The sequence below is a fragment of the Triticum dicoccoides genome, chromosome 2B, assembly GCF_002162155.2.
Source record: "Triticum dicoccoides isolate Atlit2015 ecotype Zavitan chromosome 2B, WEW_v2.0, whole genome shotgun sequence".
NCBI classification, from domain to species: domain Eukaryota; kingdom Viridiplantae; phylum Streptophyta; class Magnoliopsida; order Poales; family Poaceae; genus Triticum; species Triticum dicoccoides.
The window spans coordinates 543,898,149-543,914,491 of NC_041383.1; the positions used below are offsets into that span (position 1 = coordinate 543,898,149).

The following is a 16,343-nucleotide window of genomic DNA, read 5'->3' on the forward strand; positions in this document are numbered from 1 at the left end:
AAAACGGAGCTTTAGCGCCGGTTCGTAAGGGCCTTTAGTGCCGGTTCCATAACCGGCACTAAAGTATGGGCACTAAAGCCCCCCCCCCTTTAGTACCGGTTCGGCACGAACCGGCGCTGAAGTGCCACCACGTGGCGTGAGCTCGCGCCCTGGTATGTGGGACCTTTAGTACTACCAACCGGTACTAAAGGTTTTTTTTTTTGAATTTTTTTTTTGAAAATTTTGAAATTTTTTTTGATTGTTTTTTCGATTTTTAATTTTTTTGAATTATTTGATGATTTATTCTCTAATCACCTCTCTTAACTGCTCAAGTGTGGATCACTCATTCCAAATCATCTAACTTCCCGACCGGTCACCCATCCCTCTCACTACTCTAGCCCGAGCACGCTTAACTTTCGGGTTCTATTCTCCTTCGTTCCCGAGTCTGCACTTGTTGTTTTCCTGACAATAGTAGGATGTCAATCCTATTAACCCTCAGGAGTTTAGCTTGAGCATGAAGTCACACATTTCACTGTTTGAGTTTGAAACTATTATTCTAAAAAACAGTAATTATTTAGTAACGCTAATATTTCTTGAATAAGTTTGACCATAGTTTGACCACAGTTTGACCATAGTTTGACCACAGTTTGACCATATTTTGACCAGATTTGACAAAAATTCAAAAAATTGAAATAATTATTTAGTAACACTAATATTCTTGAATAATTATGTAGTAACATTAATACTTCTTGAATAAGTAGTTTGACCAGATTTAACCAATTTTTTTTTAAAAAACTGAAATTTGACCATATCTTTTTTTCCTTTTGGAATTTGAGGATTCTAAAAAATTCCAAACAGGCCGTAGGCCGTCTCCATCGGATGCGGATTTTCGTGCTGAATTTTTTGATATATTATACGTTTTTTTCCGACATCGTATGCAAAAGTTATAGCCGTTTTACATTTCCCTACACTTTTTGCAAAACATGTCTAAATTGTAGTTTTCAAATTTTCCTAACTAGTAGATGTAATAATATAACTACCTCTCGAAGGATTTTATTTTTTGAAGTTTTTATCATTTTCTTTTGATTTTTTCAGAACTGAAATGGCGACACACGAAGGGGGGGTAGAGTTTGAAAATTGCCCTAGTGCCGGTTTGTGTCACAAACCGATACTATAGGTCAGACCCCTTTAGTACCGGTTCATGGCACGAACCGGTACTAAAGGTTACATTGAAATTCGTTCTTTTTACGAAAATGATCAAGATATATTATCAATGTTCACCGAAAGTACAAAGCACCTCAAACATACTAAAAGTTACATTGAAATTCTGAGACCCCCGAACAACCACTACCGGTGTTGCCATACTGAAGCCGGCTACATTCATTTTTTGGATAGTTGATATTACCTTCATATCAAAATATAAGACTTTTTGTAGGCTAGGCGGTAGCAAATACCAAGTGCAATCTATGATGGATGCAAAATGATAATTCGGTAAAACACTTTTTATTCAAATATATCAAACAACCGTTGTTGTCCGTGGCTTATTTCCTTCTCAACAATACTGCTCTGGCCATCTAGGAGGTACTCGGTACGTATTAGCCGTACCATTACAAGCTTTGCTTTACTTAGCTCCCAGTAATTCAATTACTTAGCTTTATTCTATTATAAGATCGGATGATCATCACATTCCAGCCCTGGGAGTTGAGGCAGGCGTGCATACGTGTCACCTATCGGGTGCGCTCGCTCCCCACGGGTTTGCCGCCGGACGTCTCCGCGGCTGCGGCGCCACTGCTCACCACCGTGCACGGCCCCGACTGGCACCCCGCGCCGCAGTAGTCTGGGCCCGTGCCGCAGTAACCCCACTGGCTGCAGCACATGCCCGCCGGGCAGTTGCAGTTCTGCGCGACCGCCGGACCGGCGGCGGACAGGAGGAGCACTGCCAGCCCGAGTGTCAGGAACGTCGCAGCGAGCGGCATCGCTAGCTTTGCCATCTGTGCTTGATAGGTGACCGGGTAACTGGTTAAGGTCCTGCTGTTGTGTGGCACAGCTACTTGACTTGAGGTGGAAGAAGCTCTGCCTGGGGTGGTGGTTTATTTAAGCGAGTTCGGTAGCAGAAAAGGAAATATGATGGGCAGGCGTGATGATGAGATTACGCTTGGACGTTACACATATGCAAAGGATGACGCGCATCTTATCTCGGTTTGTTAGCCATATATAGGCACAACTGCCGCGGCCACGCACGGCCAACAGTGATGACGTCCCCGGTCCGGAACGGCGGCTGCTGACCCGGCTATCTAAATTTCTATCTATCAAAGGAGCCCTGCTCCGGTGCTCCCCCTAACCTAATTTCCGAGAGGCATTTCTGTCCCCACGAGTTTGGTTTTTTTCTGGCCCACCGTAGCCCAAACCCAAGCCATGTCTAGCCCTGCCAAGCCCTGTCTAGCCTTGTACAACCCAGACCGTATACGTACAGTACCCTGGTCCGGAAAAAAAACATCACACGACCCTACGACCACGTAGGACCTGCCGGATCCAATCATACACGCAGCTCCATCAATCTCGCGAGCATTCACGCAGCTCCATAATTCACGCAGTACATCTCCAGCGGCGCGCGGCTATCTCGTCGCCGGCGATCTCGTCGGACAGCGGGCGCGGCAACGTCGTGAATCTCCAGCGCTCACAGGTACTGTATCCCGCATCCCCCCACACCCCTCTAGTCTCGCTCGCGGCAACATCGAACGAACTGCCGTCGTCAGAGGCAGTGGTTAACCTAGCGGGGCGGGTAACCTACCTACCCGGCGGCGCATGCGATCGTGGATCTTGTTCCGGTAGTGCTGCTCCTCATGATCTGGGTTTCTTCAGTGTAGGGTTCACGTAGCATCGGTTGCCGTCGGCTGTGTCCACCAGGACTATCATTATTTGATGTGGCGGCTAACCTAGGTATCCGGCGGCAGAGGTAATCACAGATCTAGCTAGGTTTTGTAGTGCCGCTCCTCGCGATTGAAAGTGATCACGACGAGTGCCGTGGCCATCTTCCTGACTTGGTTTGGCAGATCTGAACGGCCTCGGTTGGGGTTATTTACATAACATCCGTGATCGTGTGCTATGTGTTGATATTTCTTCATTGATAATGTTTTCACATGTGTTGATACATATTATTTGTTGTAGGAAATGGCGGACGAGGAGTTAACTTATATGATGGTAAACATGGAGTTTGGAGAACTGATGAAAGACTGGATAGAAGATTGGTCAGATGATGAAAATTCAGATTTTGGAGATCAGTCAGAGAATGGGAACGAATGGGAAGATTTTAATGTGAGTGGCATTATCATGTTGTAATTTTTTGGTGTCATCCGACAACATTATATTTTTGTGTTAAAAATTTGTAGATGGATGAGCATGATGATGGTCTGGAAAACAATTCGGAGGTCTCAAATGAAGATTACATTAGTCAGGTATGTAAGTAAAAAATTTTATTGGCATGCAAATTGAATTCATTCTGGAATATTATATGATAAGTAATGCGTACGACTATTACGGTGAATCCGACGCGGAGACATGCCTTAACGACGAATCATTAGATGCACCTTAATTCCTACTCGTCCTCGAGTAGGTAAATGATAAAGAAAGAATTTTTGAAGTGTGAATGCTAGAAGGTGCACAAGTTTGATCAATGATAATTTCAATCACCCTTTCTAGCATGATAATATGTCATAACAATAGTTCATCTCATAAAACTTTTCATGATCTAGTAACAAGCAATTCACATATTAAAGCATAGACCATAAACTTTCTTGAAAACTAGCAAACTTCATTCTTAGTCATCAAACAATTGCAATTCATCTTACTTTCAGGAAGAGTCTATGTGAGAGCTTTGGTTTAGCAAACTTCACATACTCAACTATCATATAGTCTTCTACAATTGCTTACACTCACACAATACTTGTGGTTATGAAGTTTTAATCAGACACAGAGAAAGATTGGGCTTATAATGTTTCCTCCAAACGTATTCACCTTTGGGTGATGTCAACAATAATAGTTCATGCTAACGTACATCCAATTGGATATATACATCAGGATCATCCTAACACAAAGTGCTTGCCAAAGGATAAAATGAAAAAGGAAAAGGTGAAGATCACCTTGACTCTTGCATAAAGTAAAAGACAAAAAGTAAAAGATAGATCCTTCGCAGAAGGAAGCAGAGGTTGCCATGCGCTTTTAGGGTTGGATACACAAAATCTTAATGCGAAAGAACATCACTTTATATTGCCCCTTGTATGTAGACCTTTATTATGGAGTCCGTCGCTTTTATTGCTTCCATAACAAGTTCGTACAAAGCTTATTTTCTTCGCACTAATAAGTCATGCATATTTAGAGAGCAATTTTTATTGCTTGCACCGATGACAACTTACTTGAAGGATCTTACTCAATCCATAGATAGGTATGGTGGACTCTCATGGCAAAAACTGGGTTTAAGGATATTTGGAAGCACAAGTAGTATCTCTACTTGGTGCAAGGAATTTTGGCTAGCATGACGGGGAAAATCAAGCTCAACATGTTTGAATGATCCATGACAATATACTTTAACTGAGATGCGAGAAAACATAACCCATTATGTTGTCTTCCTTGTCCAACATCAACTCTTTAGCATGCCATACTTAATGAGTGCTCACAATTATAAAAGATGTCTATGATAATATATTTATATGTGAAATCTCCCTTCCTTCAATATTCTTTCATGAATTGTTCAAATGACTAATGCAATACTTGCTAACCATCAATAAATTTACAGCCTCTACTTCTTAGATGTGAAGTCATTACTCTCCAAGGGATAAGCAAATGAAACATATATAATTTCAGATTTATGACATTCAACTCATTTTCAACCATCTACTCATAGGATATAAGTGAAGCACACGAGTAAATGACAAAACTACTCCAAAAAGATATAAGTGAAGATCAATGAGTAGCTAAATAATTATATAACTGTGTGAAGACTCTCTCTCATTAAAGAATTTCAGATCTTGGTATTGTATTCAAGCAGCAAGCAAAACAAAATAAAATGACATTGCAAGGATAGCACAACTCATGTGAAGAAGCAAAAACTTAGGTTCAACCGATACTAACCGATAGTTGTTGAAGAAGAAAGGTGGGATGCCTACCGGGGCATCCCCAAGCTTAGATGCTTGAGACTTCTTGAAATATTATCTTGGGGTGCCTTGGGCATCCCCAAGCTCAAACTTTTATGTCTCCCTAATTACTCTCATATCATGGTTTCTCTTTTTATCAAAAGCTTCATTCACAACAAACTCAACAAGAACTCGTGAGATAGGTTAGTATAAACCAATGCAAAACTTTATTATTTTCTACTGTAACAAATTACTAAAAATATTAGTCAACATTGCATACTAAATGCCTCTGCATATTTAATACTCCTATCCTCAAATAGAATCATTAAACAAGCAAACATATGCAAACATAACAACAATCTGCCAAAACAGTACAGTCTGTAAAAAATGCAAGAGTACCAATACTTCCCTGACTCCAACAATTATGAGACAAAATTCCCACTGTAATAAATTTATCATATCTTAATATGCAAAAAGATTCAACATTATGCCATTCTCTGACTTTTCTAGGGAATTTTTGCAACAGCGGTAAACTTTCGGTTTTCAAATAGCAACATGTATACTAGCAAAATAAGCATGACAGAGGCTATCCTTGACACTTTTATTGAAACTAAAGATGCAAGACATTATTCTAACTAACAGAAAGCAAAAACTAAAAAAGAAATTTACGCTCCAAGCAAAACACATATCATGTGGTGAATAAAAATATAGCTCCAAGTAAAGTTACCGATGAACAAATACGAAAGAGGGGATGCCTTCCGGGGCATCCCCAAGCCTAGGCTCTTGGTTGTCCTTGAATATTACCTTGGGGTGCCTTGGGCATCCCAAGCTTAGGCTCTTTCCAATCCTTATTCCATAGTCCATCGAATCTTTACCCAAAACTTGAAAACTTCAACCACACAAAACTCAAAAACAAAACTCGTAAGCTCCATTAGTATAAGAAAATAAAACCACCACTTAGGTACTGTAATGAACTAATTCTAAATTCATATTGGTGTAATATATACTGTATTCTAACTTTTCTATGGTTCATACCCTCCGATACTACCCATAGATTCATCAAAATAAGCAAACAACACATAGAAAACATAATCTGTCAAAAACAGAACAGTCTGTAGTAATCTGTATCAAACGTATACTTCTGGAACTCAAACAATTCTGAAATAAATTGCTGGACCTGAGTAATTTGTCTATTAATCATCTTCAAAAAGAATCAACCTAAAATCACTCATTAGTTAAAAATGGCAGCTAATCTCGTGAGCGCTAAAGTTTCTGTTTTTTACAGCAAGATCACATAAACTTCTCCCAAGTCTTCCCAAAGGCTCTACTTGGCACTTTATTGAAACAAAAGCTATAAAACATGATTACTACAGTAGCATAATCATGTGGACACACAAAAACATTAAGGGTAAATATTGGGTTGTCTCCCAACAAGCGCTTTTCTTTAATGCCTTTTTAGCTAGGCATGATGATGGCAATGATGCTCACATAAAAGATAAGAATTGAAACATAACGGGAGCATCATGAAGCATATGACTAGCACATTTAAGCCTAACCCACTTCCTATGCATAAGGATTTTGTGAGCAAACAACTTATGGGAACAATAATCAACTAGCATAGGAAGGTAAAACAAGCATAACTTCAAGATTTTAAGCACATAGAGAGGAAACTTGACATTATTGCAATTCCTACAAATATAAGTTCCTCCCTCATAATAATTTTCAGTAGCATCATGAATGAATTCAACAATATAACCAGCACCTAAAGCATTCTTTTCATTATCTACAAGCATAGAAAATTTACTATTCTCCGCATAAGCAAATTTCTTCTCATGAATAGTAGTGGGAGCAAACTCAACAAAATAATTATCACGTGAGGCATAATCCAATTGAAAACTAAAATCATGATGACAAGTTTCATGGTTATCATTATTCCTAATAGCATACAAGTCATCACAATAATCATCATAGATAGCAACTTTGTTCTCATAATCAATTGGAACCTCTTCCGAAATAGTGGAATCATCACTAAATAAAGTTGACACTCTTCCAAATTCACTTTCATGTTCATCACAATGAGATTCAATATCCTACAAAATAGTGGGATCACTACTTCCTAAAGTTGACACTCTTCCAAACCCACTTTCATCATATAATCATCATAACTAGGAGGCATGCTTTCATCATAATAAATTTGCTCATCAAAGCTTGGGGGACAAAATATATCATATTGATCAAACATAGCTTCCCCAAGCTTGTGGCTTTGCATATCATTAGCATCATGGATATTCAAGGAATTCATACTAACAACATTGCAATCATGGTCATCATACAAAGATCTAGTACCAAGTATTTTAATGCATTCTTCTTCTAGCACTTGAGCACAATTTTCCTTTCCATCATACTCACGAAAGATATTAAAAAGACAAAGCGTATGAGGCAAACTTAACTCCATTTTTTTGTAATTTTATTTTATAAACTAAACTAGTGATAAAACAAGAAACAAAAAGATTCGATTGCAAGATCTAAAGATATACCTTCAAGCGCTAACCTCCCCGGCAACGGCCCCAAAAAAGAGCTTAGTTGACGGGGTGTGAGTGAGTGCCGCTTACCTAGCCTCCCCGGCAACGGCGCCATAAAAGAGCTTGATGTCTACTACACAACCTTCTTCTTGTAGACGTTGTTGGGCCTGCAAGTGCACATGTTTGTAGGATAGTAGCAAATTTCCCTCAAGTGGATGACCTAAGGTTTATCAATCCGTAGGAGGCATAGGATGAAGATGGTATCTCTCAAACAACCCTGCAACCAAATAACAAAGAGTTTCTTGTGTCCCCAACACACCCAATACAATGGCAAATTGTATAGGTGCACTAGTTCGGCGAAGAGATGGTGATACAAGTGCAATATAGATAGTAGATAAAGGTTTTTGTAATCTGAAATTATAAAAACAGCAAGGTAACAAGTGGTAAAAGTGAGCGCAAACGGTATTGCAATGGTAGGAAACAAGGCCTAGGGTTTATACTTTCACTAGTGCAAGTTCTCTCAACAATAATAACATAGATAGATCATATAACAAGCCCTCAACATGCAACAAAGAGTCACTCCAAAGCCACTAATAGCGGAGAACAAACATAGAGATTATGGTAGGGTACAAAACCACCTCAAAGTTATTCTTTTGGATCGATCTATTAAAGAGTTCGTACTAGAATAACACCTTAAGACACAAATCAACCAAAACCCTAATGTCACCTAGATACTCCATTGTCACCTCAAGTATCCGTGGGCATGGTTATATGATATGCATCACACAATCTCAGATTCATCCAACCAACACAAAGTACTTCAAAGAGTGCCCCAAAGTTTCTACCGGAGAGTCAAGAACGTGTGCCAACCCCTATGCATAGGTTCATGGGCGGAACCCGCAAGTTGGTCACCAAAACATACATCAAGTGGCACATGATATCCCATTGTCACCACAAATAAGCACGACAAGACATACATCAAGTGTTCTCATAAAAGACTCAATCCGATAAGAAAACTTCAAAGGGGAAACTCAATTCATCACAAGAGAGTAGAGGGGGAGAAACATCATAAGATCCAACTATAATAGCAAAGCTCGGGATACATCAAGATCGTGCCATAGAGGGAACAGGAGAGAGAACATGAGAGAGAGAGAGAGAGAGATCAAACACATAGCTACTGGTACATACCCTCAGCCTCGAGGGTGAACTACTCCCTCCTCGTCATGGATAGCGCCGGGATGATGAAGATGGCCACCAGTGAAGGATCCCCCCTGCGACAGGGTGCCGGAATGGGCTCCCAAGTGGTTTTTGGTGGCTACAGAGGCTTGAGGCGGCGGAACTCCCGATCTATCTTGATATCCGATGTTTTTAGGGTACGGGGGAATATATAGGCGAAAGAAGTCGGTTGGGAGGTGCTCAAGGGGTCCATGAGACAGGGGGCCGCGCCCTGTAGGGGGGGCGCCCCCTATCTCCTGGGATCCTCGAGGGTCTTCTGACTTGATCTCCAAGCCTCCAGGATGATATTCTTCCAAAAAATCACGATGTCGAAGGTTTCATTCCGTTTGGACTCCGTTTGATATTCCTTTTCCTCGAAATACTGAAACGGGCAATAAAACGGCAATATGGGCTAGGCCTTCGGTTAATAGGTTAGTCCCAAAAGTAATATAAAAGTGTATAATAAAGCCCATAATCATTCAAAACAGATAATAATATAGCATGAATGCTTCATAAATTATAGATACGTTAGAGACGTATCACACCTGATTCTGGGGATTCGCAGTCGTCGGTCATCATGAGTGAGGTATTTGTGTAATCAATGTTCTATGAAAGTAATGTTAAACCATAGAAAACTGTTTTCATGGCTATATTTTGATTGTGTAGGTGACAGAAGATGATGGGGCAAAGAATGTCCAAGATACTGCCAGTGCAGATGATAAGAGGGATATGTTCATGCAGATAATGGATATGACTTTTATGTCTCACGATGCTGCGTATGATTTCTACAACAGCTATGCTAGAGTTAATGGTTTTAGCATTAGAAATAATAAGGTCAGGTATAGCAAAATCGAGTCACATCATATGCGTTATAGGCGTACTGTTTGTTCCAGACAAGGGAAACGTGATAGCAAGTTGCTAACCAAGGAAGGACACAGCCGTAGCCTCAGAGCCGAGACACGCTGCTTTTGTGAAGCACACCTGACCGTCAAGCTTGACCAAAAGCGTGGGGTTTGATATGTTGCAAGTTTTGAGGACAATCATAGCCATATGTTGGCAAGACCGGACGAGGTACCTTTTGTTTGGTCCCACAGAAACATCAAAGAGTACCAGAAGCATGAGATAATGTCCATGGGAGCTGCAGGGATTAGAATTCACGACATGACGGATTCCTTCATCAACAAACATGTATGGTAGGCGGTGTTGGTTTTACCAGGCATGAAATATACAACCTTTGCACCAGGGAGAAGAGGAAGCTGCTTTCAAAAGGTGACGCTGCCATAGCCATAGGCATCATGGCCAGTAGGAAACACATGGATCCTAGCTTTTTTTTCGAGTACAAGCTAGATAAGGAAGGACACTTGAATAGGATGTTCTGGTGTGACTCCCAGTCTCGTCATCACTATGAGGACTTCGGCGACGTGCTTGTATTTGACAGCACGTACAAGATGAACCGCTATGGTATGCCATTCATACCTTTTATTGGTCTTAACAATCACCAGAAGACCACTGTTTTTGGTTGTGCCATAGTTTCGGACGAGACTGAACAGACATACGTGTGGCTGCTGCAGACTTTTTTGAGGTCCATGTGTCAAAAGATGCCGAAGAGTGTAATCACAGACGCTGACGCTGCGATGATCAAGGCAATTCACGAAGTCTTGCCAGACGTGTGGCACCGTATATGTACGTGGCATATAGAAAAAAAATATGAAGACTCACCTCAGTCACAAGTCCTTGAAGGAGTTCCGAACTCTTCTGTACTACAACATGTCCACGTCCACGTTTGAGGAGAGATGGCACGCATTTACCAAAAGATGGCAGTCGGAAAAAACTGTAACATGGTTGAGACGGATGTATAAGAAGAGGAGACTGTGAGCCGCGGCTTATCTGACAGAGGGGTTTTGGCTTGGCATGAAAAGCAACCAGCGGAGTGAAAGCATGAACTCATGCCTTCACCTCCACCTAGACGGTGAAATGACCCTGCTGGATATGATTTTGCATTATGAGAACACCGTTGTACGTATCCGTGAAAATGAGGCGCGAGATGACTGCATGGCCTCACAGAGTTTACCAGTGCCAGTTACTAGCTCGAGGGAACTTGAGATAGCTACTTCTCACGTGTTCACTGCAGCAAACTTCTATATGTTGCAACATGATCTTAGAAAAATTTACGGCATGGAGATTGTAGAAATTAAGCTGGGAGACGGATCACAGCAGTACATCGTGGCCTGGAAGAATAACCAGAAGAGCCGTTTTGGGTGGAATATACACCAGTAAATTCCGCAGAACCTATACGATGCAGCTGCAGAAGAATGATTCAAAAGGGTCTACCTTGCAAGCACATATTCCACGTACTGAAGTACTTGAACATATCTGAAATACCAAAGCGTTTAGTTCTTGTTCGGTTCACGAAACAAGCAAGGTTGGGACTGCCCGCGAGGCGCACAAGCAATCTGTTGGGATTTGGTTGGACTGGGGCAGGGGAAATGATGAAATATAGCCAAGTCAGTGTGTTAGCGTCAGAAGCTATGCATGCGGCATGCAAACACCCAGCTTTGTGGGATCAGTTACAGGATAGTTTGGAGGCTGTGATAGCTAAGACTCATGAGTACGATCTGCTACAGGAAAATTTGAGCAAGAATACAAATGACTTCAATAAGTGTGCAGTTAAATATGTAGACGATGGTAAAGGCAACATGGTCGCAGTTAAAGATCCTATGAAAGTGTCAAGCAAAGGTGCAACAAAGGTAGATGAGAACCGCCCTGTCTCGATGAAAGGACCACGATGTCGCCTAGAGGGGTGGGGGTGAATAGGCATTTTAAAATCTTTTACGGATTTGGCTATATCCTAATGCGGAAATAAACTAAGCGGATACTTTTCAAGCACACATCCTAAATATACTAGGCTCACTAAGTGCACCAACAACTTAGCATAAACAAGATGAGAACAATAGGATATGAGTAAGCACAAGTAAGTCACACAAACTTACTCAGTGTATATCACGAGGTATGGAAATGAATAATACACACAACCACAAGTAAGCAATACAAGCTTACACAAATTGTATCACAATATATGGAATTTAATGATACAAGCAAACTCAAGTAAGTTACACAAACTTACTTGAGCAATATCACAATATATGGAAGTTTATAACACAAGTTAGCAATTCACACTAATCACAATGTATATCAATAGTAGCAAGTATGAATTGCGGAATATGAAGTGTAGGCCTAAATAATCTCTACAAGGAAATGGCCAACACAATATAATCAACCACCACAATATAATGAGGACAACAAGATATAGTGAATGCACGGTCAAATGACCAAAGTCAACCACAAGTAAGGAGTTAGGGTTAGGGATAACCAAAGTCACGGAGACGAGGATGTATCCCGATGTTCACTTCCTTGGAGGGAAGCTAGTCACCGTTAGAGAGGTGGATGTTACCACGAAGGCACACCAACGCCACGAAGGCTCACCCTATTCTCCTTGAGATATCACCACGAAGGCAATTCTCAACCACTAGTGGTAGACCTTGAGGCGGCCTCCAAACCTTCACAAACTTTCCGGGGGACAAATCACAAGTTGATTCCTCACCGGAGCACTCCTACTGCCTAGGAGTTTCCAACCTCCAAGAGTAACAAGATCAAGGGGGAAATGCTCAAGACTTGCTCAAATCACGAATTGCTTTGGTCACAAGAGGGAGAGGGAGAGGATCTATCTTTTGATTGGAACAACTCTCAAGAACACTCACTAATCTCTCCGGGATCTAAGATTTGGTGTAGGAGAAGTGAGAGGTAGCCACTTGTGTTCTTGGGACGATTTGGGATGAAGTGCTCAACTCTCCCCCGGAGTGGGAGAGGGATATTTATACCCCCAAAGAATATAGAGCCGTTTCCCGCAGTTGTTGACCTGCCCGGATGATCTGGACGCATACCCGGATGATCCGGGCAATGCCCGGATGATCCGGGAAGGTCAATATACAATGTGGTGTAGTAGATACCCGGATGTCCGGGGACATAGCCGGATGATCCGGGCAATTCCCGGATGATCCGGGTGGGTAGCCGGATGATCCGGCTAGCGGAATATGCTTCTGTGATGAATTTCACGAATAACCCGGATGATCCGGGCAGGAACCCGGATGATCCGGGCAAAGCCCGGATGATATGGGAGAGGACCCGGATGATCCAGCCAAAGCAAACTGCTGCAGCCTAGAAACTAAAACAGACACAACTTTTACATCCGGACTCGGATTTTGATGATCTTGGGCTCGTTTTGAACCTATGAAAAAAACCCAGGTCCTCACATAGAGAACCACCCAAGATGAACCAAAATGGAGGATTCAAAATATGCAAAGGTTTTATCATGTATTTGGGTAACCTATTTGGCTTTGGATTTTCTTTGGTATATAGGATATGAGTGGAATTGTGTAGAGAAGATGTTGACTTGAGAAAATCTATCACGAACCCCTTTGATACCCTCTTAATAGTGCGGGATCCCTATAACTCAAGAATCATAAAAGGTCTACACTACATAGCTATCAAGAATCCATTCTTGAGTGTATGTGTTCCTTCGGTGTTCATCACTCCACAACACTAACGTCGAAGGAACTAATACCTTTGACTCGAGCCTTTCACTTGAGCTTGAAGTTGAAGTTTCTTCTTGGATCAAGTTGAATGGAAAGACATTTGTGAAGTCTTCAAGTATCTCCCCCATACACAATGTGGGAAGCTTTGCTTTGTATTTATCTTCATGTGTCCATCATGTGATCATCCACAAGCTTCAAGCATGTAATCCTTCGGGATAGTTATCTTGAACTTGCCATTGTCAACCATGATCATCAACACTTGATGTCAGCCTCTCATAGACACTTGAAATCTCTCTCGATGCGATCCCATGAGAATCTCCTCTCAAAAACATAGGCAACACATAGTATGGGTTAGTACACAAAGCGCAATTGACAAATTCTTACCATACCACAAGATCTCACATGGCACATGATTTGCGCTTGTGTGTTGACCATCTTTGAATTCAATCTTCGATCTTCATCTTGGTCAACCTTAATCTTTGCTCCATGATTAATCTTGATGCACAACTACATGTATATGGCATTCATTCCGAATCCATTCAATATCCTTCTTGCATCACCCATGGAACAAACCTTCCTATATAACTTGATGTCATTGTTTCTTCATAGGAATTGTCATTCATTATCAAATCTCAATGCATATATAGATGTTGATGGATTTCATCCACCAATTCATCCAATATTCTTCATGCATTGCAAATGGAACTTTCCTTCAAATGTATATCTCAGTGCAAGCATTAGTCCATTAGGATTGTCATTTAATTACCAAAACCACACATGGGGACTACATGTACTTTCAATCTCCCCCATTTTGGTAATTGATGACAATCTCAACAAGAGGGTTTATATAATGAATTTTTCGACAAGCATGAAATTTATCCAAAGATAAATTGTATACTTGGGATGGTTGTAGTATCATCAATACACTACACAAGCATTTGATGATAGTACACCCATAGTATATAGAGCAAACTCCCCCATAATATATGAATTTGTGAATGAACTTTGAATGTCATTGCATATATTGGTTGACATAAACTAGGAGAAGATTTCTCTATATACAAGACTCATCCATGCAATAAGAATATATAACAAGGGTAGATATGCATGAGTGACAACAAGAACTAGAAAGGATATTTATCTTAAACCCTCTAAACTTCTCCCCAATTGGCAACAAATGCCAAAATGGAAGACAAAACATCTAGCAGACCAATATAGTATGAGTTCCTCCTTGATGTGTGCATATAACAAAATTTGAGTGAAAACAAATGCACATATTCAATGATGAACAATTAAAGGAGCTCGAAATCTATAGAATGCAATCAGATACGAAGATATGAACTTTTTCATGTATAAAAATTTCTAAGTGGCCTATAATAATCATGATATGTATCCACAAAGAAACTCGTATACACAAAAAGAAAGGTTGCAATTGATAAGAACATGATATCCACAAGTGAATCCACTATTATACAACTTGAGCCTAGTCATAATAGCAAGGCACATGGCACAAAGCACATGGCACAAATTGATCTCATTTGCATAACACAAAGTGAAGCAAGCAATCAAAAGATCCGATGAGCCAAAAGGATAAATGAATACTACGATTTGGGAAGAGGAGTGTTCTAAGGAAAATAGAGAAGCTCCCCATGATTTGTGCACTATTTAGAATTTTTGTATTTGGATACAAGTGCACAAAATAGGATCATCACTCCCCCAAAATCAATAGGAACACAAAACAATTGCAAGCAAGCATAGATAAGAAAAGAAGCCTAACATTTGCAACAAACATATGGTTGAGCAACATATAAATGAGGCAACCTAAGAATAGGCACAACCAAATTGATATGTGTGAGTCACGTCAAAGCACTTGAGAAGACCAGTATAAGGATGAGAATTAAGCATCAACATAGTCTTGAGTAAATGAGATACAAGGTGCAAGACATGTCCTTCCCACACACACGAAATTAAGAAGGTCACACACACATCAAGCAAATGGATTCACAAGATCACTAGTAGCAAATTAAAAATCAAAGCTTGTGACAACCCATGATGAAGATAGGAAATAATAGGCTTGTCAAGACAAGCACGAGGACAACAATCTTCACCAAACATGAGTGCACTAAGATGCAAAGAGGTAAGACACGCACTCATACAACAAATGCTTCCACGGAGCCACCAAAGATATAAAAGAGAATGAAACGGTGGACATGAAAGAATAGGGATATCAACTAGGGATGTAACTTGGCTCACGTGTATAAGATTCTAGGTAGATGACAATCATGATAATATACATCCACAAAGAAGGATGTACACATGAAATAGTTACAAAAGGAAAGAATAAGATATCCAAACGGGAGACAGAAAATATAACAATGAGATCTTTGCTTGAAAGTATAGCACATGGCTTAATGTAATCTTATCGTATATTAATGAACTCTAAACACACAATCATCAAAGACATCACAACTAGCAACAAGAGATCATTGTTGCGATTCTTTGAGAAAGAAAACAAGTATGACAAGAACGAGTCAAGAAATTCATGCCATGATGCAACCTACACAAGGTTGAATGCAAGAAGTGTATGCATGAAGTAGATACTTGTTACCGTGATAGCATTCGAATGATGTAGTAGGTAATGGTTCGAGCTTGGCTCTAATTTCCTCATAGTGCCACCACTTTCATGAATAATCCAAGCACCCAATGCTTCTCAAATGTACCTAAAACAATTTAAGTACAATATGGTCCCCAAACTTATTGGGTCCAAAGTAGTTAGCATAACTACAAAACATAGGGTATCATCACTTAAATATGTGCATATCGATATGAATTTGAATATCATGCACATCTTAGCTATTAAGAATTTGATGGATTTACCATATATATATTGGATCAAATAAAGCAAA

At 40.4% G+C, this 16,343-nt stretch overlaps 1 protein-coding gene across 1 annotated transcript; it reads right to left on the reverse strand.

The window, feature by feature from the left end:
* Positions 1-1,463: 1,463 nt before the first annotated feature.
* On the reverse strand, positions 1,464-2,027 carry LOC119364755 (chitinase 5-like). Its single transcript, XM_037630274.1, has one exon. It carries the CDS (start codon positions 1,968-1,970, stop codon positions 1,707-1,709), a length of 264 nt encoding a protein of 87 aa, XP_037486171.1. The 5' UTR covers positions 1,971-2,027; the 3' UTR covers positions 1,464-1,706.
* Positions 2,028-16,343: the final 14,316 nt, after the last annotated feature.

What these genes read in the sequence shown, in the direction of transcription:
- LOC119364755 (XM_037630274.1), bottom strand. Translation starts at nt 1,970, where the DNA reads ATGGCAAAGCTAGCGATGCCGCTCGCTGCGACGTTCCTGACACTCGGG.